The sequence below is a fragment of the Trichosurus vulpecula genome, chromosome 8 (genome assembly GCF_011100635.1).
Source record: "Trichosurus vulpecula isolate mTriVul1 chromosome 8, mTriVul1.pri, whole genome shotgun sequence".
Classification (NCBI taxonomy): domain Eukaryota; kingdom Metazoa; phylum Chordata; class Mammalia; order Diprotodontia; family Phalangeridae; genus Trichosurus; species Trichosurus vulpecula.
This window is the reverse complement of record NC_050580.1, coordinates 16,577,673-16,604,825: the sequence shown is the minus strand read 5'-3', so window position 1 is coordinate 16,604,825 and position 27,153 is coordinate 16,577,673. Positions and strand designations below refer to the sequence as shown.

General features: G+C 36.5%; 1 protein-coding gene across 1 annotated transcript in view; it reads left to right on the top strand.

Annotated features, from left to right (window-relative positions):
* The window catches only part of PCDH15 (protocadherin related 15), a 1,035,697-nt gene that overhangs the window by 538,904 nt on the left and 469,640 nt on the right, over positions 1–27,153 (top strand). The window contains exon 9 of the mRNA XM_036735025.1: positions 344–456. Within this exon, the coding sequence (XP_036590920.1) occupies positions 344–456 (113 nt within the window). The remainder of the gene's footprint in view (positions 1–343; positions 457–27,153) is intronic.

The window sequence follows — 27,153 nt, the reverse complement described above, 5'->3', positions numbered from 1 at the left end:
TTCTTATGGTGAATATCACTGTCCAGGATTTGAATCTTCAGATTCATGTGAGAACATGTATCAAATTCTTATTTTCAAGATTGGACAAGAAGAATGATAACAGTAACAAAAACCAAAACAAACAGTAGCCAAAACATTTCCCTCTTGTCTTTTGCACCTAAGGTGATGAGCTACACACGGGTCTCTGTTTTCCCCAGGCAGCCTTGTTTTTCTCAGCTCGATTTACCAAGGCCATCTTGATTTTCCCCTCCCGCTAGCTAATGAACGAAGTAAATGGATAAATCTGATGGTCGTATTACCATTTCGATCAATTACATGTTCACCCCTCAATGTCTTTCTGCAGGGACTCCTGAAGATTATCCCCAGTACTTCCACATGCATCCGAGGACTGCAGAGCTCAGCCTCCTGCAGCCCGTAAACAGGGATTTCTACCAGAAATTTGATTTGGTGATTAAGGTAATTTCCATTCGGGTCTCATTTCCTTTTGCTTGCAATGCGTTCAGTAATAGATTCTCTGGGGAGGTGGGAAGATACGCCTACCTTAAAAATATCATTTGGGGAGCCAAGTCAGTAACTTCAGGGAAAGAGAACAATGTGGAGCCTAAGAATCTTAATTGTGTCATATTCCATTAAAATAATATATGCTATATGAAGAAAAAACATTCGCCAAACTATTTCTGCCTAATGAAAATATCTGAATATAAATTCCTTATGTAAATATAATGAGGGCTGTAACAGGTATCATATATCCTGTCTTTTACCATCCTGAACAAATTACTTCTCAGATGATGATGAATAACTTGAAGACCACAAGGGGCTAATTATGTGCAATGCAAGAATGTATATGACTTTATACTCTACTAGTCTCTGTGATTTATATATCATATTTTCCATCTTTGTTTTTATTATATTTTTCTCCAGGAAGCTAAAAGCATTTGTCTATTTAGAAGCTTACTTGATTTATTCCTGATGATTTGTCTCATGTTGAAAGATATTCATGGACATGAAAGCCTTTTAGAACTATGGCGGATTGCATTTATTATTATAACTTTCTCTTGGAATTACTTTTAATATACATTTCAATTGAAAAATTCATATTTAACTTGGAAGCACAATCACTCTAGTAATTGTCTGAGGTTCAGTGGAAACACCCCCTTCTTCTTTGTCTTTATAATTGGATTCAACTGCACATTTATTAAATACCTACTGTTGACTTAATAAATCTTCGAATGATGCCTACCCATACATGTTTTACCTACTTTGTCATCAATGGTCTGGTTTTTAGGGCTGGGTGAATATCCATCCAAATGTCACTTTAATTGCTGATGTGTAAACTGGGCATTTTGCTCAAATCCAGCCTCAGATGCTATACTAGCTATGCTGACCCCCAGGAAGTCACTTAACATGAGCTCACCTCAATTGTGTCTTCCACGAGTGAGGAGAAAATGAATTAGTATTTGTAAAATTCTTTGCACACCTTAAATTGTTATATAAATGCTAGGCATTGAGCAAATAAATGCCTATGCCATTGAGAAAACTCAATCAAATAATAAGGAAAATGTTTAAATCCCAAAGGAAGGTAAAAGACATTTATTGAATGAGTAAAGTATACACAATGGAAAAATATTATTTAATCACGCAATCTTAGTGCTGGGAGGGATTTCAGAGTCCACATCATTCCTGAAAGTAAGAAAAATATGACTTTTACAATGTAGCCATCTGTCCTTTGCCTAATGACCTCCAGGAGGAGAATCTGTTGCCTCTTAAGGAAGTCCATCATTTTGAATAGTGCTAATTACTAAAACATGTCTCTTTATAGTAAAATATAATCTGCTTCCCTCTACTTCTATCCTGTGTTACTAGTCTTGCACTCTGGAGATGAGCAAAACAAGGGTAATCACTCTTTCAGGGGATACCCTTTATCTACTTCAAGACACCTGCTCTTCTCCATCTATATCTTCTCTTATTAAAGCAAAATACCCTGAGTTCCTTCATTTCATGCTTATATAACATTGACTCAAGGCTCTTCACCATCCTGATTGCTATCCTCTTGACACTCTCCAGCTTACCAAAATGCTTCCTAAAATATGGCACCTAGAACTACAGAATCCAATAATTGACGTGTGGAGCAATTTGTGATGCTACATCTATCTATCTATCTATCTATCTGTCTATCTACTCATTTATTTATATATTTATTTATCATTTATTTATTTATCTATCTATCCACTCATCCATCCATTCATCTACCTATTTATTAGCTTATATATTTGTCTTTTTATTCATTCATTTACGTATTTATCAATTTATTTGTTTGTTTGATATTTCTTCATTCATTTGTATTCTTGTTTGTTTTCATCTGGGGCTTTTGGATTTTCTCAAATACCAAGTGAGTATTGATTTTACAAAATTTCTCTTAGGATATCCACATTGCTTATAAATTCTGTTTGTACTTAGTAGAGTGTAAAATGTGGAAAAAAGTCAAAAGCAGTCCTTTTATCAGGAACCTCTGACCTAAGCTCTTGAAGCAAACAGTTTTGCCAACTAAGAAGACATAGTTAAACAAGAATCCAGATGGCCACTTCTTTCTTCTTTGACATTCACTGTGTATGAAAATTATTTAATACTCACTGACTTAAAAACAATTAGCAAATGCCTAATATGTACCAAATGTTGAGATCCAAAGAGGAAAAAGAAAATAGTCCTTGTCCTCTGGACAAGGAAGAACAAACAAACGAACTTCATGACCATTTTCTTGATGTATTCTTAATTTTTCTCATGGAAATGCACAGAAGTGTTTTGATGTACCTTGTTAAGGTCGGGGCTAAAGAGAATTTCCTCACATAGGATCTTAAATTTAGACCCAAAAGCCTCCTTATTGTATATGTGGTAGAGAGAAAATTGAATGATAATTATAAAGGGAAATGAGCAGTCTAAAATCACAAAGGAGAATCAGAAGGAATCAAACCCACATCTTTTGATGCCAGATGTGCTGCTCTTTGTACACTGTCACTCTGCATGATATCAGAACATAGGACTATTATTTTAGAAGTAGAATGGACTTGAGGCATTATGTATTTCAGCCTCCTCAGTCTATACAATGAGGACTCAAAGCCAGAGAGGTCGACTGATGACCCAAGTCACATGGGCATGTAGGCAGCACAACCAAGATAGGACATGAGGCTTGCAAACCTAGTAATCTTTTGCCTTCACAATACACAGATTAGATTGCCTGTTTGCATGACATAGGGGAAAGAAAATTGACTACAGTCAGAGATCCTGGATTCAAATCTTACTCATAATACCAGCCACTCAGTTCCTCATCTACTAAATCAAGAACTGGAACCAGATGGCCTCGGAGGTCCTGGTTTCAAATTCTAGGCCTGTGAACCTAATGCAGATGTAGATGTAGAGGTTACTAGATCAGTTCCTTTTAGACCAAATTTGTTGTTTCAGCTGTGTTCAACTCTTCATGACCCCATTTGGGATTTTCTTGGCAAAGATACTAGAGTTGTTTGTCATTTCCTTCTCCATATTACAGATGAGGAAACTGAGGCAACAGGGTTAAATGACTTGCCCTGTATCATATATCTAATAAGAGTTTGAGGCCAGATTCGAACTCAGGAAGATGAGTCTTCCTGACTCCCAACCCAGCACTCTATCCACTACATCACCCAGCTATTAGACCAAATAGAACTGATCATAATAGTTTGCATAGACTACACCCCATGTGAGACCTCTTGTTTTCTTGCGAAATATTAGACCTTCATTGCCATTAAATGATAAGGCCCCAAATCTGCCTCTTTTTATTGATTGCCATTCTCTCTGTAGTCTTAGCGTCTCTTGTGCCAGGGGAGTCAGGTACTTTCGACAAATCATTTCCCAACTCTGACAATTAAGACATGAAACCTTTATTTTTCTCAATGACCAGAAGCAAGTGTACTGGTGTACCTGAGAATGGTAACTCAGTTTATCAATTATGAAAAATCCATTGTCACAGGCCACAGATAATATAGTTTAATGATTTAATACCAATTTTTGTTATTAATGGAAGTTTTTACAGGCATTATTAGATTCAAATTACTGTGTTTTGTGTGCAGTCAAGGGGATAATAAGTGGAGGTATCAATCTGTAAGAATAATAATGTGCCACCTGCTTGAATAATAGCTGTGCAGCTCACTATTGTTCAGGGGTCCATTCAGCCTGTACAATTTGGCACTTCTCCTCTGGAGGGTCTTTATTATTTTGTTCTTCCTTTGAGCACAGGAAAAATAAAACAGCCCAACCTTAGACTAACTGATGTAGCAAAGACAAATAAAGAAAAGTTCATTCAAAATGAGTGTTTTAAAATGGAATACTGGAACATACATGTTTTGGGTAAACAGACATGTCCTGCTAACACAAAGAAGGTAACTGAATATAATGGAAAAGAACACTAGACTAGATCAAATCCCAACTCTGATCATTAGTGTCAATGTGATGGCCAGCAAGTCATTTAGACTATGTGCACCTCAATTTCCTCATCTGTAAAGTAGGGATTATACTAATATGCATCTCACAGGGTTGTTAGAAAGATCAAATGAAATGACACATTTAATGGGCTTCATAAACCACGATATACAGAAGCATATATACGTATATACATATCAGTAACCATTTATTAAGAACATACTATGTATATATTATTTATATGTATATTAGATGATGAGGGTAGTGATGATAATAAAATGTGTAAAATAATAAAGACCATTTTTAGAACTAAATCATCATGAATTAGTTCCTCTAGCCTTTACATCAAAATTCAAGCAACTATGAATTTCACTATTTTAAGCACGTTTTGTTTATCATCAATGGAGATGTGGTTTGCTTTTTGTCTTTGGATACAAACGAGCTAAAATACTCATTTTCAAAATAAATTGAAGTGGGCAGTTTTTTTTTTTTTTCAAATCCACCGTGTCTATCCTGTAGCTCTGAGTATAATTGTATTTTTAATCTTAAGCCCCTTGGATCTTTCACTAATAACCAGGGTCACGGTGAAATCATGAACACGAAGGAATCACCATTATTCTAATTTTTCATGGTAATACAGGATGACCTTCTTAACACATAGAACATGAAATCCATTGTCCACTTTTGCCTAATCACAAAAACATTGATTATGGAGAACACCCCTGAATTGAATATTTATCTTCTCACTGATTTAAGCTACAAGGAGTCAACAAGTCAAATGAAATTAAGTATGCCTTCCAAATAATTTATTTCAGAAAGCTGAAGAAAGACACCCAGAATTCAACAGGAAAACTACAGATTAGACTGCATTTGAGAAACTACAAATTTGTTTTTATTATTTATTATTTAATGTGTTATACTGTTATTATTTTAATTGTTAATTAAAATATTCCATTTTAGCACCAATATTTTTTCCTATGGTATTACATATCTGCAAGTCCTGAACAATACATTCTCTGAAGAATTGAAGTTGAATATAACTCCAAGGCTACTAGGGAGGTTCAATGGGTTACCAATAGGCTAAAACACATTATAAACTAGGAATTATGTTAAGAAAAAATAAGATATATAGACTTTCTTTAAAAAATGTATGTTGGGGTTGCTGGAAAGATGGATCCCTGACAGTGAGAGTAAGGAACAGTGAATGAACTATATACAGCACCTACTCTGGGTGGTATATACTTAAAATCAATAGTGAATGAAGAAGGCCCCATCATACTGGGTAGATCTCTGGTGGCACACTCATAGGAGGGCATAGATAACATGCATTGTCGATGCGTTGGTAGTGACCAGTGGTGACTTTTGTAATTGAGAGAATACTCACATTGATAAGATCCCAGATTCATTAATATATCAGAGTCAAAGCTTGGGATCTGTTATATATTTCTTCCTAAATCCCTCAAATTTAATTTTCCTTCAACCTTCATAGTTGTGTAATTTACAAAATGATTCCACCCTGAGATCTGAAATTGAACATCTTATTAGTCGTATTTCTACCACTGGCAAGTTGCTTTAAGTGCATCAATATTATATATAAAGTAAATGTAAATAAGTTTTAAAAAGCATCTCAATTTAAAAAGTTATACTTTTTGACTGATATAGTCATATTAAGGCATGATCACTACCCATTTCTTGAGAGCAGGGACTGTATCTTCCTTCATTTTGAATCTCTAGATCTTGGCACAGTGCTAGGCATGTGGGAAGTACTTAATAAATGTTTGGTGACTGATGGCTAACTACTGCCCTCTTTAACAATCTCTGATTCAAGGTAAGCTTGTTGACTCGAGTCCATTTTAGGCTGTCAAGGATGATCTGTAATTTGTGGAAACGTATTTTCCTTTTTGAGATTGATTGCGTATGTACTCACACCTTCCCTTACAAAATTACTTGTTTCCAGTTGGCATTAGGAAAAAGGATACCGGCCTATATGTACCATGCATCAGACTCATGAGGACAATGGTTGCTTTCTTGATGTCTTAATATTAACAATCATGACATAACAGCTCTCATTGGGCTATTTCTCAGTTTGTATTCTCATGCAGAGTTTGGATTCATGCTTGGCATTGTTAACTCCAATTCTAGGGTAAAAGTGTGAGTGGCTTCTTTTCTTACTGTTATTCATGGATCCTCATTGATGAGCTACATGTTAACAATCAGTTGGTAGACCTATACATTGTGATTAAATTCTGGAACTCTATCAAATGAGACAAGGGGTTGCTCCCTCCCTTTCAATAATAACAACCAATATCAATATATCACTTCAAAGTTTGCATAGCACTTTACACACATTCTTCCATTATTATTTTCACTTCTTATTTTGCTGCTGAAGAAAGGGAGGTCAAGAGTTCATCCTGCAAATTATTTTATGCTATGGAATCTCAAAATTATCAATATTATAAAGAAATAAAACAAAGAAAAATGATATTATTCCAACTGTGTAAATACAGTAAAATAAAGTTGTAGATGCTAGATCTGGAGTTCAGAAAGGGTCCTTAGAGGACATGGAACCCAAATCCCTCATTTTACAGATGAGGAAACTGAGGTTCTTAGAAGCAAAGTGATTTACAGACAGGTAAAGGCAGGATCTGAAGCCTTTACTTTAAGATTCCCAATCATCCTGCCTCCCTGTCTACCATGCCAGATGGTCCTCAGCATAGCATTTGATTTAGACAATACTGTGCTTCAATACTTTGTGGATTTCTCATTTCATCAGTATAGCTATTTATCAACTGGAGTGCATGGCAAATACAACATGGCTTCAGATCCTTCCATCCATTCCCCAAAGAAGATCTGCCCCAAATCCTGTGACTTCTAGACTTTTTCACATTTTATGGACACATACAACACTTGTGCTCTCATTCATCATCACTTGGTCTTCTTTCATGATGTCATTGTCTAGCTTGTTTTTGTTCCAGTTATCCAGATCTGTGATTTCACTGGCTAAGGGAACTCCTAGTGAAGAAGGCCCATCTAACAAAGCCCTTAAGTAACGTTTTGGGCAGCTTTTCATCTTATAGAGTTTCTTTAAACACTGAGAGCTTAAGTCATAAGATTCTAGTCATAAATGCCTTTTAAATAAGTGAACAAGAATTTTTTTAAAGTTTCTATAATGGACTCATCTCTGGGCTACTGAAGACATACAGACAGAATTGAACAATCAATACTGTTAAGGGATTCACATTTGACTCAGGGAAGACAATGAGTATAAATAAATGCAAGATAAATACAAAGGCATTTTGGGGATTTGGTTTTGCTTTGTTTTCACGGAGAAGACCAGAAGATGAGGGAAATCTTGAAAGACTTCCTGCAGGAGGTGGCAGATGAGCATAGCTTTGAAGAGGGCCAAGGGCATCCAAAGGTCTTTTATAATATTTCTTGTGGGCAAGTTTCCTCAGGTAATGTGCCCAAATCTCCCTATACCCATGTGGTGATTCTACATCACCTTGGAGACAAGAGTCCAGCATTCTGTGATGGATAGACTTATAGCAATGTGGGGAGAAGTTCAGTTTAGAAAAGTTAGGCTCTAGAGCCAGGGGTCAGCTCAGAATCATTGATAGTCTCACCGAATCTCCTCAGAACAACACAGTCCCCTTCCTACCTTCTGTTCAAAACTCCTGTTATTATTGATTGAGACAGTGAGTTGCAGGGCCCTGCCTCCTTGTTAAGGCTGAACTTATTTATGAAAAGTTATATAAAGAACCAAATGATTTGGGAATAGGTAATTTTTTGAATGTAAGGCCCGCAGTTTCATAATATTGCACTACTACCTGACCAACCATTCCATGAGAATTGATTCAGTCCTATGAATTTTTAAAGCCATCTTGGAATTAAAGAAGCACCCTCTTAAATGCAATTATTAATGAAAAGGGCAGCTCTTTAAGTTGATTCTCATCTGATACCTTAGTCTCCTTTTTCCGATTAGTTAAGGGCCAAGCATTGGAACTATTAAGCACAGGGTACAGGATTGAGATGGGAAGAGCCCAGGAAGTAGGAGAGGTATTTAAAAGGGAAGAGAGATCATTCATTTATTCATTCAGCAAATACTTATTAAAAACTGAATATTTGCAGTTGTGGAAGTGTCCCAGCATGTTAGGTAGGGTAGCTCCTCTGTGGCAAATTTGTGATATGATAAACATAAGAATTCATTAGAATAGGTAAGTAGGAATGGGTTGAGATTTGCATCATTGGAAGAAACACATATCCAGGAGGTCACAGAAAAAAAAATAGCCCCTAACCTCAACATGTTTATGTTCTACTGGAATGGAATGCCATGGGAAGGTTCCAACTACCTCACAACTCTGCCTGGTAGCAGTCCTCTGGCTTACTGCAGGGCTATATTTGTGAGCTCAGTATCTCAGGTAAATAAAATAGTACATCACTGATTGCCCAGGACTGTCTGAATCATCTCACTGCCCTAAGAGAGATTGTTTATTTTCTTCTTTAAATCACTCCAAATTGCGTTAGAGATTCCAGTGTCAGTTCATATCTCAAACACTGAGAAAAAAAGAGATTTTTATTATCAGAGAGCAGACAGAGATTCTAAGGATTATGTTTTCATTGCAATGCATTGCCAGAAATATTGGTACTGAAGTCCCTTCTCACTATGATGTAGAGATGAAATATCTTTCTTTGCCATAGTTTTCTAAACATTTTCCCTAGAAAGCTCATGTGTCAATATCACAGCATTGTCTAATGGTAGATCTCTTCTTGCCTTGGAGGGTGAAGTTAGGCTTGACTCTTTGCCAGGTCACAAAAGTGCCAATTTTGCCATCTCTTTCCTGAGCCGTGTCTTCTCTAATATAAACCAATCTACTGTACAGCACACAAACCATTTTTTTTACATGGACAGAATAGTCACTTTCAAAGAAATTTTGGTCAGTCAACAAGCATAAGCAACCACGAAATTCTTGAACCAGAGTGATAAAAGGTCATGCTATATGCATATCAAAGACAGAAGCAAGGACTCTGAGGGACTAGATTGTTGTCTCAAGTGTATAAAGGATTGTCATGAGGAGGTGTTAGAATTGTTCTGTTTTGTCCCAAGCAACAAAATAGATTTTGGGAACAAGCAAATTAAATCTTGGTATAGGGAATATTTCTTAACCATCATGTCTCCCCAAAGGGAAAAGGGCTGCCTCGGAAATAAATTCCCCTGCCCCCCTTCACTGGAAGTCTTCAAGTAATTATTAGATAACCATTCACCTCATATATGTATGTATGTATATATATATATATATATATATATTTTAGAGGAGATGATTTTTCAAAGGGGATTGATATATCGCATCCCAGTCACATGTTACCTCAAGATCCTCTAATCTAATCTTAGTGTTTTGTTTTGTTTTTTGCATTCTTTGCCTTTCCTGGTCTTTTGTTTTACAGTTTTAGGGCAATTGTAATAAATCCCCACCCCCCCAAAAAAAGACAAGCTAAGAAGAATAATCATGATTTAATAGTCACCAGGTAGCATCATGCATCACAGATTGATAGCTTTCTGTGATTAGCCAAGCCACACAAGTTTGTTTGAAACCAGCTGAGGACACATAATTTATTACAAACACTTTAAACAGTGTTTCCTTAAAACAAACATGCTAATTAATCAATAATTGGCTGTGAAATATCTAGCTCAGAAAATAATATTAAAACAATTATTTAATAATGATATTGTCTCTTTTAAAAAAATTTGCATATGTTATGTGTCTGCATATCTACAACTATATTCATACTACTGATAGCTAACATTTATAACAACTGAAGGGTTGCAAACCTATACATGTCATCTCATTTTCACAATAACAATATGAGGGGCAGCAAGGTGGCACAGTGGATAGAGTGCCAGACAAAAACTCAAATCTCATCTCAGGCATTTACTAGCTGTATGATGCTGGGCGAGTCTTTAACCCTATTTGCCTTAGTTTCCTCATCTGCAAAATGAGCTGGAGAAGGAAACGGAAAAGTACTCCAGTGTCTTTGACGAGAAAAACGCTAATTGAGTCATGAAGAGTCAGACACCACTGAAAATACTGAACAGCAAAAATAACAAAGTGAGGTAAATGCTATGATTATCCTCATTTTAGAGATGTGGAAACTGGAGCTGAGAAAGGTTAAAAAACTTATCCAGGGTTCCACACCTAAAGCCTTGGCATTCACTAACTGTATAGCCCTGGATAATTCGCCCACTATTCTCAGGAACGACATACAGATAGTTAGTACCTGTGGTACTATTCAAACTCACTTTTTCCTGACTCTTAAGTCAGCACTCTGTTCTCTGTGACATCTGGCTGTCTCTATCTATATATGTACATGCATATCCATATCTAATATCAACACATATATCTATTTTTCTTTGAACAGGATAACAAAGAAAACTTATTCAGTCAACTCAGTTCTTTTCAACAAGTATTTATTAAATACATCCTATGTGCCAGTAACTAATCATGCTTGACCCTGGAGAGATAAAGATAAAAATGAAACATTTCTTTCCCTAAAGAACCTTATATTTTAATGTTGTTCAACTGTTTTAGTTGTGTCCAACTCTTTGTGACCCCATCTGGGGTTTTCTTGGCAAAGAGTGGTTTGTCATTTCTGTATCCAACTCATTTTACAGATGAGGAAACTGAGACCCAGGATTACATAAGTGTCTGAGGCCAGATTTGAACTCAGAAAGATGTATCCTCCTTACTTCAGGGCCAACTCTCTATCCACTGTGCCAACTAGCTGCCCCACACATTCAAATTGTACCTAGGCACTAACACCTTCTCTCTCTCCTTCTCAGCCCTTTATCAAGCTTCTGAAATTTAGATCCACTACTGTCCTGCTTTTGTTTTTCAACCCAGAGATGGGTTCATTGCCTTGGCTTAGATTTCAAAATCCTTCCTGAAGATAACTAGCCTCTAGTCTGCACGTTTTTAACTTTTTTGAGCCATGATCAATTTGCCAATCCTGGAAGCATATAGACTTTTTTCAGAATGTTTTTAAATATATAAAATATATAGAATCACAACAGAAAATAATTACATTGAAAATGAGATGTCAAATATTTTGAAAACCAAGTTCACAAATACCAGATTAAGAACTTCTGCTCTAGTCCATTGCTGTCTCCTCTGTCTCCATCTCTGTGATGATACCATCATTGTCTGTCCCAGACTCCTTTATTGAACTGAGTTGAAACTTTCCAGAAGATACATGCTAAAATTCAAGGTTTTTTTTTTAACTCAGTTAAGGGATCATTAGCTTAACTAGGATGGAGGTAATGTTTTTTTGGTTAAAAACCAGCCATCAACCCAGAATCATCCTCATTTGGTTTAAAATGGCCATATATTCCTCTGAGATGCTTTTCAAAAAGTTCTCACTGAAAGCCTTAGGGTAAATGGCTCCATTATTGTTAGCTGTGCTGAGTAGTTCTGAAATAGTTCCTTGGGTTAGTGCAGAGAATCTTCTGAATTTGTGGCTTTAGGAGCCTTGGTTTGGGATGCTGTTCACTATGTGTTCTGAAATCCCATTCCAGATTGAAATGCCTCCTATGATCTGGACCCCTGAGGATGCTGTGGAGATGGGGGAACTTGTGCTTACAAAAAGAGATTTACAAAAGCAGGGAGAGCCAAGATGGTAAAGGAAAGGACTACTTTGAGCCCTCTCAAATTCCCCTCCAGACAACTTTAAAATAACAACTCAAAATTAATTCTGGAGAAGCAGAACCAGCAAAAGGAAAAAAATCCAGTTCAAGAGAACTTAGAAGGTTGACAGGAAAGATGTGTCTCACTGTGATGAGTGAAGTCCAGCAGAGTTGCCCCAGTAAGCCACCATCAGGCCACATGCCACTAAGCCAGTAGCAGGGGTTGGGGGTGGCTGAACTGGTGGCAGTGACTTCTACAACTCTGAGCTCACAGATGGTACTGGGCTCAGACAACTGGTCAGATGGAAATTACAGGGAGTCCTTTGCTGGAACTGGGTGTGGAGCTCCTGCATTGCCCATACAGGCATCCAGGACACAGGTTCAGGTCATAGCTCCAGTGCAAGGAAGGAAGACTAACATACTAGAGCTCACAACCATAAGAAAATGGGAACTGTGGTTGGTAACAGTTCCATAGCACAAAAAAGTACTTGAGTTTGGTCACAGACCATGACATAGGCAAGGAGAGCAGTGACTGCACTTTTGCTTAGAACATACCACATTGGAAGAAGTGGAAACTTACATACTGTTAGAACTAGCTCTGCAAACAGCAGCACAAAAATCCTGAATGTTAAAATAGTGCCCTCTCCATCAAAGGAGCAGAGACAAATTTTAACATAAAGTTGAAGATTAAGAAATAGGCTGGAGAAATGTACAAGCAACAACAACAACAACAACAACAACAACAACAACAAAAACAAACGATCTTAAAATAGAAAGTTAATATGGTGACAGGAAAGATCAAAATACAAACTCAGGACAACAATATCAAAATGGCTATATACAAAGCCTCAAAAGAAAATGTAAATTGGTCTCAGGCTTTCTAGAAAAAATTTAGTGGAAGAACTCAATAAAAGGATTTTAAAAATCAAATAGGAAAAGTAGAGAAAAATGTTGGGAAAAGAAATGAGAGTAATGTGAGAGAATCGTGAAAAAAAATGAAGCTTAGCAAAGGAAGCACAATTTTTTTAAAAAATTGTACAAAAATTGAAGAAAACAACTTCTTAAAAAGTAGAATCAGCCAAATGGAAAGGGAGGTACCAAAATGCTCTGAAGAAAATAATTCCTTATAAATGATAATTGGACAAGTGAAATCTAATAACTTTATGATGTATTAAGAAACAATAAAACAAAATCAAAAGAATGAATAAATAGGAGAAAATGTGAAATATCTCATTGGAAAAACAAGTGATTTAAAATAGATTAAAGAGAGATAATTTAAGAATTATTGGACTATTTGAAAGACATGATCAAAAAAGGAGCCTAGACATCGTATTTCAAGAAATTATTAAGGAAAAGCATCCTGATACCCAGTGGGTAAAATAGAAATAGAAATTATCTACTAATCACCTCCTTAAAGATATCCCCAAATTAAAACTCCTAGGAATATCATAGCCAAATTCGAGAGCTCCCAGGTTAAAGAGAAAATATTGTAAGCAGCCAGAAAGAAACAATTCAAATATCATGATCAGAGGACTTGAAATACAAGATTCCAGAGGGTAAAGGTGATTTGCATGGTGACCAAGAATCACAAAATTCATCTGGAAGAGCAGAAGGACAAGGATATTAAGGGAAGTAATGAAAACGTATGAAGAAATGTGGCCTAGATGTACTAGATCTCAAACTGTATTATAAAGTTATAATCCTTAAAACAATGTGGAACTGAATAAGAGATAGTGAGGTGGATAAGTGGAACAGGTTGAGAACACAATCTAAAGGTAAATGGTCACAGTAATCTACTGCTTGATTAACACAAAGATCCCAGCTTTTGGGACAAGAACTCACTTTCCCACAAAAACTGCTGGGAAAACTGGAAAGCAATTGCAGAAACTATGTATAGACCAACATTTCGTGACATATACCAAGATAAGATTAAAATGGGTGGGCACATGATTTAGACATAAAGGGCAATGCCATAAATAATTAGGGGAGAATGGAGTAGTTCACTTGTTAGATCTATGAAAAAAGGAAGAATTTTTTGATGAAACAAGAGATAGAAAGCATTACATCCTATTAAATGGATAATTCATAAATATAAAATTTAAAAAAAAAAAGATTTTGCACAAACAAAACCAATGCAGCCAAGACTGAAAAGGAAGGCAAAAAAGTGGTGGTGGGAGGGAATTTATAGCAATTTTCTCTGATGCAGGCAACATTTCTCAAATATATAGAGAACTGAGTCAAATTTATAAGAATATAAGCCATTCCCCAATTGATAAATGGTCAAAGGATATGAACAGGAAGTTTACAGATGAGAAATAAAAGCTATCAATAATAATATGAAAAAATTCTTTAAATCACAATTGTTTAGAGAATTGCAAGTTGAACCAACTCAGAGATACTACCTCACAACTATCAGATTGGCTAATATGGTGGAAAAGGAAAAAAAAATGACAAATATTGAAGAGGTTGGAGGAAAATAGGGACACTAATGCTCTGTTGGTGGAGTTGTGAATTGATTCAACCATTCTGTAGAGAAATTTGGAACTATTTCTAAAGGGCTATAAAATTGTGCATACCTCTAATTCAGAATACCACTACTAGATCTGTATCCCAAAAAGATAAAAAAGAAAGAAAAAGATCAACATGTACACAAATATTCATATCAGCTTTTAGTTGTGACAAACAATCTGAAATCAAAGGAATGCCCGTTACATGAACAAGAGGCATATGATTGTGATGGAATACTATTGTACTATAAGAAATGATGATCAGGTAGATTTCAGAAAAACCTGGAAAGACTCACATGAAATGATAAAAAGTAAAGTGAACCTAACCAGGAGAACATTTGACACAGTAACAGCAATATTGTATGCTGATCAACTCTGAATGACATCTATTTTAAGCAATATGAAATTCCAAGACAATCCCAAAGGACTTGTGATGAAAAATATTATCATCATTCAGAGAAAGGACTGGTGGAGTCAGAATGCAAATGAAACCATACAAGTTTTACTTTATTTTGCGTGTGTTTTTAATCTATGTTTTCTTTTACAACATGACTCTTATGGAAATAGGTTTTGCATGACAGTACATGCATGACCTCTGTCAAATTGCCTGGCTTCTCAATGAGTGCAAGGGGAAGTTGTAAGGAAAAGAATTTGGACTCATTTTTAAAAGAATGTTAAACAATATATTTTCATATAATTGGAAAAAATTAAATACTTTTTTTCAATTTATTATATTATTTATTTAATATTTTAGTTTTCAACATTAATTTCCACAAGGTTTTGAGTTACAAATGTTCTCCCCATTTCTACCCTCCCCCCACTCCAAGATGGCATATAGTCTGATTGCCCCATTCCCCAGTCAGCCCTCCCTTCTCTCACCCCACTCTCTGCACATCCCCTTTCCCCTTACTTTCTTGTAGGGCAGGATAGATTTCTATGCACCATTCCCTATATATCTTATTTCTCAGTTTCATGCAAAAACAACTTTTTTGCATCTGATTTTGAAACTTTGAGCTCCAAATTCTCTCCCCTCTTCCCTTCCCACCCACCCTCCCTAAGAAGGCCAGCAATTCAATATAGGCCACACATGTGTCATTATGTAAAACATTTCCACAATACTCATGTTATGAAAGACTAATTAATTTCCCTCCATCCTATCCTGTCCCCCTTTATTTGATTTTCTCCCTTGACCCTGTACCTTTTCAAAAGTGTTGACTTTTGATTACCTCCTCCCCCTATCTGACCTCCCTTCTATCTTCCCCTCTTTCTTATCCCCTTCCCCCTACTTTCCTGTGTGGTAAGCTACCCAGTTGAGTGTGTATGTTATTCCCTCCTCAAGTCAATTCCTGTGACAACAGGATTCACTCATTACCCCTCACCTGCCCCCCTTCCCTTCCAACAAACTGCTTTTTCTTGGCACTTTTATGTGAGATAATTTACCCCATTCTATCTCTCCCTTTCTCCCTCTTTCAATATATTACTCTCTCATCCCTTAATTTCATTTTATTTTTTTAGATATCATCCCTTCATCTTCAACTCACCCTGTGCCCTCTCTCTATATATGTTTATATTCCCTTCAAGTACCCTAATACTGAGAAAGGTCTCCTGAATTAAACACATCATTTTCCATGTAGGAATGTAAACAAAACAGTTTAACTTTAGAAAGTCCCTTATGATTTCTCTTTCTTGTTTACCTTTTCATGCTTCTCTTGATTCTTTTATTTGAAGGTCAAATTTTCTATTCAGCTCTGGTTTTTTCACTGAGAAAGCTTGAAAGTCCTCTATTTTATTGAAAATCCATATTTTGCCTTGGAGCATGATACTCAGTTTTGCTGGGTAGGTGATTCTTGGTTTTAATCCTAGCTCCATTGACCTCCAGAATATCATATTCCAAGTCCTTTGATCCCTTAATATAGAAGCTGCTAGATCATGTGTTATTCTGATTGTGTTTCCATAATACTCAAATTGTTTCTTTTTCTTTGACCTTGGAACTCTGGAATTTGGCAACAATATTCCTAAGACTTTTCTTTTTGGGATCTTTTTCAAGAGGTGATTGGTGGATTCTTTCAATTTCTATTTTACCCTCTGGCTCTAGAATATCAGGGAAGTTTTCCTTGATAATTTCTTGAAAGATGTCTAGCCTCTATTGTTTTGATCATGGCTTTTAGGTAGTACAATAATTTTTAAATTATCTATACTGGATCTATTCTCCAGGTCAGTGGTTTTTCCAATGGGATATTTCACATTGTCTTCTACTTTTTCATTCCTTTTGGTTCTGTTTTATAATATCTTGCTTTCTCATAAAGTCACTAGCTTCCACTTGCTTCGATCTAATTTTTAAGGTGGTATTTTCTTCAGTGTTCTTTTGGACCTCCTTTTCCATTTGGCTAATTCTGCCTTTCAAGGTATTCTTCTCCTCATTGACTTTTTGGAACTCTTTTGCCATTTGAGATAGTCTATTTTTTAAGGTGTTATTTTCTTCAGAGTTTTTTTGGGTCTCCTTTAGCAAGTTGTTGACTTGTTTTTCAGGGTTTTCTTGCATCTCTTTCATTTCTCTTCCCAATTTTTCCTCTACTTTTCTTACTTGCTTTTCCAAATCCTTTTTGAGCTCTTTCATGGCCCGAGGCCAGTTCATATTTTTCTTGGAGACTTTTGATATAGGCTCTTTGACTTTGTTGACTTCTTCTGGCTGTATGTTTTGATCTTCTTTGTCACCAAAAAAATATTCTAGAGTCTGAGTCTGAGTCTGAGTCTGCATCCTTTTTCACTGCCTGGCCATGTTCCCAGCTAACTACTTGATCTTTGAGCTTTTTGTCAGGGTATGACTGCTTGTAGAGTAGAATACTTTGTCTCAAACTTGAGGGGCTGTGCTGCTGTTTTCAGAGCCAATTCTACTCCACCATCACCACATGCTCTGCCACAGCAGCGCTCTTTCTACGCCAAGAATTGCCAACCAGGATTATGACCCAGATCCAAGCACAGCAAAGCAAGCCCTGTACTCCTGCTCTGGTCTGCTGCTTGATTCCTCCTACCATGTGACCCATAGTCACCAGAAGCAGCCCACGCTGGAGCTATGGAAGCAGCCGCAGGAGCTTCCTGCTGCTGCTGACACCACTGCTGCACCACCTCTGCCACCTGCAGGGCTGGGACCAGACCACTTTCTCACCGATCTAGCAGTTTTCCCACTAATCTGCTCCGTGGTCTTTTGTGTTTGTGGATTGAGAAGTCTGGTAACTGTTACAACTCAATGATTCATGGCCCTAAGGCCTGCTCCCGGCAGACTCCCAGTCTGGTCTGTCCTGGCTCAGGTCATGCTGGGCTCCACCCTGCTCCCAGTACTGTGCGATAGACCTTTCCCAGCAACCATACAGGCCATCCTGGGCTGGAGACCTGCTTCCCTCTGCTATTTCGTGGGTTCCACAGCTCTAGAATTTGTTCAGAGCCATTTTTACAGGTGTTTGGAGGGATTTGGGGGAGAGCTTAAGCAAATCCCTGCTTTCCAGCTGCCATCTTGACTCTGCCCCATGAAATACTTTTTTTTATTCTTAAAGACTAACAAGTGTTAAGGAGAGACTCCAAAGACTCATCCTATCAGAAGATAACCTTTTTTATAATTAGAAGAACTGAAATAATTTTTAAATAATGAAAGCATATTTGGGAGCCCTTGAAGCTTGGAATCACGGATACTTATAACACATTTGGAGGCAGAAGGCATATCAGAAGTCATAATTTTGTCAAAGAGGAAACTGAGGCATGTAGAGGTTTGGTGACTTGCCCAAAGTTACACAGATGGTGAAAAATTTGGAATTTTAACCCATTTCCTCTCCTTTCAAAGCCAGAGGGTCATAAGGTACTTCAGATGTCATTCAATCTGTCTTCCCCTTTATACATTAGAGATGAGAAAACTGTCCCAGGAATATGAAATTACTTGAGTAAGATCTTTTAGTTTATTAATTAGCATGCAGAACTGCAACTGGAAACAAGGTTCTCTGACTCAAGATTGAGTACAATGTACTACATTGTACTCTTGTTTTAGGAACAAATCCCCAAAGACCTTTATTAACATTGCTCTGAACACATGCTCCCCTGTAATTGTGTTATTCAGTGTTTCAGTCATATCTGACTACTTTTGACCCCATTTGGGGTTTTCTTGGCAAATATACTGGAGCAATTTGCCATTTTCTTCTCCAGCTCATTTTACAGATTGGGAAACTGAGGCAAACAAGGTTAAGTGATTTAGCAAGAGTCCCATAGCTTGTAAGTTTCTGAGGCAGGATTTGAACTCAATGAGATGAGTTTACCTGACTCCAGGGCAATGTTCTATCCACTGTGCCATCTAGCTGCACATTACCCGTTAATGGGTAGGGTAATAATAATTATATTCACTGATGTACATACATATATATATATGTGTGTGTATGTATATGTGTATATGTACACACACATAACACACACACATACACACACACACACACACACACACACACACATATATATATATATACCTACATGCACACATATCAAAATATGTGTCTTTGTCTTTTCATTTGATACATTAATTTTATGAAGTAGGTGCTATCATTATTCCTCTTCTACATGTGAGAGAACTGAGACTAAAAGAGTTTGAATAGTTTACTTACACAGCTAGGAAAGTTCCAGGAGCAAGAATTTGAATCCAAATCTTCCTAAGTCCGAGTCAGTCATTCTATTCACAATGTGATGTTGCTTAAAATGTGTACTCCCTTGTCCATGTTCTCTCTCTCTCTCTCTCTCTCTCTCTCTCTCTCTCTCTCTCTCTCTCTCTCTCTCTCTCTCTCTCTCTCTCTCTCTCTCTCCTGAGCCTTTTTCAGGACTGCTCATCCATATTTGATATTCGCCTATCACCAAACTCTCACCTGTGGCTCCAAGAAGCTGTAGCATGCACAGAGACCACACTTCCTTTAAAACAACATCAGTAGCCAGCCTGAACCAAACTGAGAGTGACTGATAGATCACAAATGCATTGGTGAGATAGGGGTATGTCTACTGCAAATATATGAAGACTTCCCCTAGTGGAATGAGTGGATGGTTACAATCTGTTCTAATGGCCATGAAGGTGGCTCAGGCAGGCACCATGGAGTGCTTAAAACTTGGTCAGAAATTGAAGACACCATTCATCCGCTGAATCTCAGGCCATCACCAGTCATCTTGATTTTGTCTTGCCACTGGACTTTGATGACTTTGGAAGAAATTTAGACTGATAACTTTTCACAGCTCTGTCTCACTTAAATCCAATTCACAGACAAATCAAGACATCACTCATTACATGATATCATTGGTTATCTTTGAAAATGAAGGATGGACAACAAGAACACTTATTCATTTATCTGTTCATTCATACATTGCTTATTCATTTATTCTTTCACGTATCTATTAATTTACTTATTTGTGCATTTGTTTTTTCTTTTTCTTTTTTTTTTGCTTGTTGATTTATTATGCATTTTTGGATTGGTTGTCTAAATATTTTCTGAATCTTACCACACTTGTAGTATTTCTCTGATTGTTTCAGTCGCAGTGGCTATATCTGTTTCTAGTCATGACCAAAGCTATCTTTCTTTGCCTTTTTGCTATTAGATAGGGATGAGAGAGGTGAGGGGATATTCTAAATTATGTCTTCCATCAAAGAGACAGATCCATCTTTCCCCCACATATTCAACAGATTATTTTTTTAGGAGGGAGATGGTATGTTGCTTTGGTAGGTTATGTGAATCCATATGAATCTGTTTAGATATGACTTATAGGAAGGCAAAAAGAGTTATTTTTAGAGTTTCCTGGTCTTTCCTTCTCTAAGGGAGACTTTGATCCCTGCCAAGAAGGTAAGCAGGTGGTGGTGTGTATATATGTGTATATGTATATGTATATGTATGTATACGTATAAGTATTGGGGTGTAAGTATAGGCGGAGATATCTATCTATATCTATATCTATATCAATATATATAGTATATGTATTTATCTATCTATCTATCCCTCTACCTATCTGTCTGTCTCCACCTACACCCCCCCCCCAAAATATTTCTAGTCTGGGGAAAATAATTTTTACATTCTCATTCTCCTCCCAATCACTATGCCTGTAAAGGGAAACAGTATCGCAAGCTATCTCTCCAAAGCTTGGCTGTCTTTCTCACCAAATTTCAGTTTTACAAAGACCACATGCAGTGAATAGTAAATAAACCTATTTATCTAAGGTGATAGTAAATAGAAATCAGAGAAATTATACCAGACAATACACAGAGTAAATGACCTCTCCTACTAGGTACATCTAGTATATGGATATCTCATGACATCCATGAGCAAGTCCTGGATTTCACCCAAGGGAAAATTCCCCCAAATTTCTAGTGTAACAAGATGGCAACAGTGACATAAATAAGGAGCTATTTCCTCTACATGTTGGCTTCTTTCCAGAGTATTTTTTTCCCGTCAAGGATCTCTCCCTTAGAAGAGTCTTGAACCTAGAAGCCAGAATCCTAGAATTTCTCTTTCCCTGAGCTCTGCCCAAGGAACAATCAATGTCTGCTTATGAAGAGAGTCTTAGACAACTGAGCTTTGACCCATGGATTATATATCAAATAGTACCACACTGTTATTTCGGTGGGTAGATGAGCCCATGAATATGCACATTACTTTCTAAAAACATAGATTCCCACCCATTCATGGCTACCCATCTTCTTTCACTCTTATCCACATCCTCCAATATCTTCAACACAAGTCAAGTCAATGACTGTTTATTATGTGTGTAGTATATGCCAACCACTCTCAGGTTCATTCACTGCTGAGTGTTTTCCTTAAATTCTATTGACAATATGATACTCCCCATATTCATCAGTTATTCCTTATCTGACATCATATTCACTTCCTCACTTTCCTTTCATCTATTTTCACCCTTTCCAGTGCTTTTCCCAATGTCATTTCATGTTTGCAATGCCATATATGAGTGAAAATACTACTTGAAGCCAATACAGTAACATTTAGAGAAAAATAGAGTTCTGCCCCATAAATTACTCTATCTTGAAGTTAAAATGGACCAAATGAAAACCAAATAAACAAATGGTGGCCTTTATTATTAGTGAGGATATTTTGTGGCAGCATTTGAGAGGTCACAGAACACTAAAAAAAATGGGCATCAGGAAAGGTTTCCTTTAGGGGCAAACCCCAACAGAATCTTGAAAGATACTAGGATTCTAAGAGGTGGGAGTGACAAGGGAGAGTAGTCCATGGAAGGGACTCAATGCAAGTAGAGTCAAAGAGGGGGAACACGGAATGTCTACATATGGCACCATACCTGCCCTCACAGACCTTACTGGCTCTATGCACACCAGTGACTTCAAGCAAAAGTCATATATGTGTGCACGTATATTATACATATATATGTATATACACATGTGTATATACGTTTATGTGTATACATACATGTATGTATACACATATATGTAAAATGGGACTAACACATTTACTTTAAATCTTCAAACAATTTTCTTATCAAATTAAAAACAAAATATCCCATACTATAACAAGCTTTCCATGGCCACTGGTTTTTCTTTCTGATTTTTAAATTGTAAATATGTCAACTAAAGGGATCTTATATTTTGATACATTAAGTTCCTATGATTTCATCCATATGGGAAGTTGTTTTAACTCATCTATAACTTAGAGATTTAGGTAGTTGTCGAAGGCTTAGAAAAGCCAAAGGATTTTTTCTACCATCACATGCCTATTATGCATGAGAAGCAGGACTTCAAATCAAGTTTCCTTTAAGCAGCATTTTGTCTTTTAAGAAATTAAGTATGTACATATTTAAGAGAAGTGTTTTTTTTGGGGGGGGAACCATATATAGAGTATAATAATTTCTCTGAATTTGAGAAAAGGAAAATATCCTCTCTGCTTCAGATTACTTTTTATAACTATCACTTGCTGTGTCTCAGATGAATCTCCATCCTTCAGTGACAATGAAAACAAAAACTTTATTTTCCCATTTTACATTTAAAAATGTTAATGAATGACTGTGATTATCTTGTAGGAAAGGAATAAAAACAACAAAATGATTAGGAAATAATAAAATTTAAAGTCAGATGATCCTTATTTCTATTTCATATGTGCCTTCTCAGAGCCTCAGGAAACCAATATAAAACAAAATTGCAATTCCATATTTAAGATTAAGTATTATTATGGGCTGTAAAACAAGTCAGTGAGTTTACAATTTAAATTAAGTTGATCTTTGACTGTTCTCACATTTTCTACTTTTCTTTTTTTTAATTCTTAGAAGAAATAGATTGAGGTCAGAAAGAGAGCAAAGTTTTGTTGTTGTTTTTTTTTAATTTCCTCAAAATAGTAAAATGTTTTTATCTATGGTTACATAATTAATTTAATTAATGAATCATAAAGCATTTTTAAAAGTGAATTCCATATGCTGGATACTGATCTAGGTGCTGAGGATTTAAAAACAAAATGGTTCCTGCCCTTAAGGAAATTACATTCCACTGTCAGAAAATAACACATAAAAGCAAGATGGAGATAATGAGAGAAGACACTGCTGAATAGAATTTATAGGGTTTTTTTAGGAATTATTTTTTAAGTGATGCAAACTATGTAAATATTATCATGTTATTTTTTTCTTTCCTTCTTAAAAGTTGAACTTTGCCCTTTTCTACTCAAGATGGTTACTTAGTTAATTAGCCTCATGTGGCCATGATGAAACAATAAGCCAGTTCAAGGAAAATAGGGTTGAGAAGTTTGGCTCACGCTGACCACATATGTAAGAGGAAAGCCACGCTGGAACGCATATATTTTAAAGATGTTCAAGGGTTGATTTTTAAGATAAAGGGAGAAATATTTTATAATGGATGAACACTTTCATAAAGGGTATTTTAACTCAAGGGAGAGTGGCTGAGAAGAAATTGATGATGGTTTTTAGTATTTTTATTTCCAACACTTAGCAGAGTATCTGGCACATGATAGGCACTAAATAAATGTTTATGGAATTGAATTGAGTGGGAGGAAAAGTATTAGCGTAGAGAGATTAGTGTAGCTAGATTTTAGACTATAAGGAAGAAAGTAAATTTTAAGAAAAGTGGAAGGAGGGGTGGCTAGGTGACTCAGTGAATAGAGCACTGGCCCTGGAGCCAGGAGGACCTGAGTTCAAATCTAGCCTCAGACACTTGACACTTGCTAGTTCTGTGACCTCAAGCAAGTCACTTAACCTCAATTGCCTTGCCTTCCCTCTCAGTAAAAAAGAAAGAAAACTGGAAAGGGAGGAGGGGAGTGAAAGTGTGAAGGCCTTTAAAGGCCAGACCATCCTATACTTCATCTTGGGCATAATAAGGAACATAATATGGAAGAAGTGAAGTTTATTGATGAGGGAGGTGGAGAAGTGACATGATCAGACCTGTACTTTAGGAAGACTAAAATTAGAGCAGAGGTTATACTGACAGTTCAGTGTAAGAAGAGCAAAGAGAACATATATGGCTGAATATTTGTATTTTATCTCTGCCAATAGAATATAAGATGCTTGATTGGGAATCATTTATTTTTTATCATTGTGTCCCTAGTCCCTTAAATACAATATGCACTTAAATGCTTGCTAATTGATTGAAACTTACTCACCTAAGGATGCTCTACTTTTCTACAATCCACGAATCAGAAAGATATCACAAATATACTGGGTGCAAACATGAGAAGGGGACAGAGGCTTTCAAAGAAAAAAAATGGCCACTAAACATATCTTTATAGTCAATAGTAACTTACCTTGATGAGTCGATGATCTCACACCAGTGGATGCTTCCTTAAAATTGCACATGGCAGCCCATCCATGCTCTCTAATACTCATAAAATTCATCTTTACCATCACATGGTCTAATTCATTTCAATATAACAACTGTATTAAATATCAACTATATGCAAGGCAAAGAGATATGAAGTAAAAAGCCTTCCACTCTCAGGGAGCTAATATTCTATTGGGGTAGGCAGTGACTGGAGGTACATAGAAAATAAAAACCTGCTGTGCATATTTTTTCTGTTTGTTTATACAGATATGTGTATATGTATATATTGTGTGTATGTGTATGTTTGTGTTCTAAATTGGTAGAAAGAAGTGATTCAGTAGATTAAATCATAGTTTTACACCCTGCCATATAGCCTGGTATCTTCTATGCATATAATAAAATTACAGATGTTCCCCTTGTCAAATAAGACAGCACGCTTAAGTGTGCAACATGTTCCTTTGATTATCTGTATCCAACAAGTCATAAAATGGCAGGGGTATGTTTGCCAAAGTTGTCTTCCTTATGTGAGGCATGCATTCCCCCTGATGTTGAGCTTCTCTAGATACCTTCTTTGTGGATGACATCATGGTGCTTGCATTAAGCCCTGAAACACTAGAAGGCTTCCTAGGTCAGACCTAAGACCACCAAAAAGGGATCACAGGTTGAGTTAGTGAATGGTACAGGTTTTTTTGTTTTGTTTTGTTTTTACACAGGAAGAAAGAAATGGAAGAAGAATGTCTTTTGTCCAGATTTTGACATACAATTGGCTAGGCAGTACATTGAGTTAGTGCTACAATTCACATATTTTAGAAAGAGCCTGTAACAGGACAACAAGCTGGGAACAGAACTGAATCATAAAAGGAAGGCAGATTGCATTATGCTTGGGAAAATATGAGATACTTTTATTTCTTTTGATGATTTTAATTTTTTTTTCCTGCCACAGAAAGCAATTATTTAGAAATATGTATTATAAATATGGTGGAGAGCAGTCAGGAGGTTTCTTGAACTCTCCCCAGTTTCCCTCAGAAACAACATTAAATCAAGCATCTAAAAGAATTCTGGAGTAACAGAATCCACAAAAAGACAGAGTGAAACAATTTACCATCCCAATATAATCTTGAAGTACTTCAGGAAAGGTCTGTATCACTTGGGTAAAAGGGGAGAGTAGCCCAGCACATATGGAATTCAGGCAAGCCATTAGGAAGTTCTCAGCCACAGCATAGATCAGCAACAAAGACCCCATGCTTCTGGCTCAGCAGGTTAGTGGTACAGCAGGACAGCTGTAAGGCCTCCAGTCCTGGTGCAGCAGGAAAAGGTGCAGTGTCAGAACCCAGGGTACAACAGGCAGAACTACACCAGGCCACCCTAGTGCAGTGGGGACGATACTAGCCTCAGAGGCCCTGGGTCAGAAAGCCATTGCCCAGGTGCTTGGCCCTCAATGCAAAAAAACCTGTGATTGTGTCTGTGTCCCCTGTAGTCTACAAGCAGAGCTCAACTTTAAAAATGAGCACAAAAAATAGTGTTGGCCACAGAATACTACTATGGCAACTGGGAATATCAAAACACAAATATAGAAGAGGACAATGTCAAAATGCCTACATGTGAAGTCTCAAAGGGGACTATCAATTAGTCTCAAACCCAAAAAGTCCTCTTGGAAGAGTTCAAATTTTAAACATCAAGTAAGAAATGTAGAAGAAAAATATGGGAAAAGAAAAGAGAATCATGCCAGAGAATTATGAAAAGGAATCAACAGATTGTAAAAGGAAGCACAAAAATTGAGTGAAACAATAAGTCCTTTAAAATTGGCCAAATGGGAAAAAATCTACTGGAGAAACCAATTCCTTTAAAAGTAGAATTGGCCAAATGGAAAGGGAGGTAAAAAAAGCCTATGGAGGAAAATAATTCCTTAAAAATTACAATTGGGCAAGTGGAAGCTAATGACTCTATGAGACTTCAAGAATCAATTCCAGAAAATCAAAAGAATGAAAAGTACAAGAAAATCTAAAATACCTCATTAGAAAAACAACCAACATGGAAAATAGATTCAGGAGAAATAATTTGAGAATTATTGGACTACTTAAAAGTCACATTACAAAAATAGCCTTGGAAGCATCTTTCAAGAAGTTATCAAGGAAAACTGTCCTGATATCCTAGAACTGGAGGATAAAATTATCATTGAAAGAATCCATCAATCACATCCTAAGGGAGAGATCCCAAAGTGAAAACTGCAAGGAATATTGTAGCCAAAGTCTTGAACTTTCAGGTCAAGAAAAAAATACTGTATGCAGTCAGAAAGAAACAATTTAAATATCAAGGAGTCCCAGTCAGGATTAAACATTCTTCTACATTAAAGGATCACAGGACTGGGAATTTGATATTCCTGAAGGTAAAAAAGAAAGCTTGGATTATAACAAAGAATCAACTTCCCAGAAAAATTGAGCATAATCTTTCAGGGGGAAAGATGGATATTCAATGAAATAGGGGACTTTCAAACTTTCCTGATGAAAAGATTAGAGCTGAATAGAAAATTTAATCTTCAAATAAAAGATTCAAAAAGGCATAGAAAGTAAACAAGAAAGAAAAAAAATGATATTCAATAAGGTTAAACTGTTTATATCCCTACAAGGGAAGATAATACTTGTAACTTTTAAGCACTGTATCTCTACTAGGGCAGTTAGAAGGAGTATACTTAGAGGGTGTTGGTATAAGTTGACTTTGATGTGATG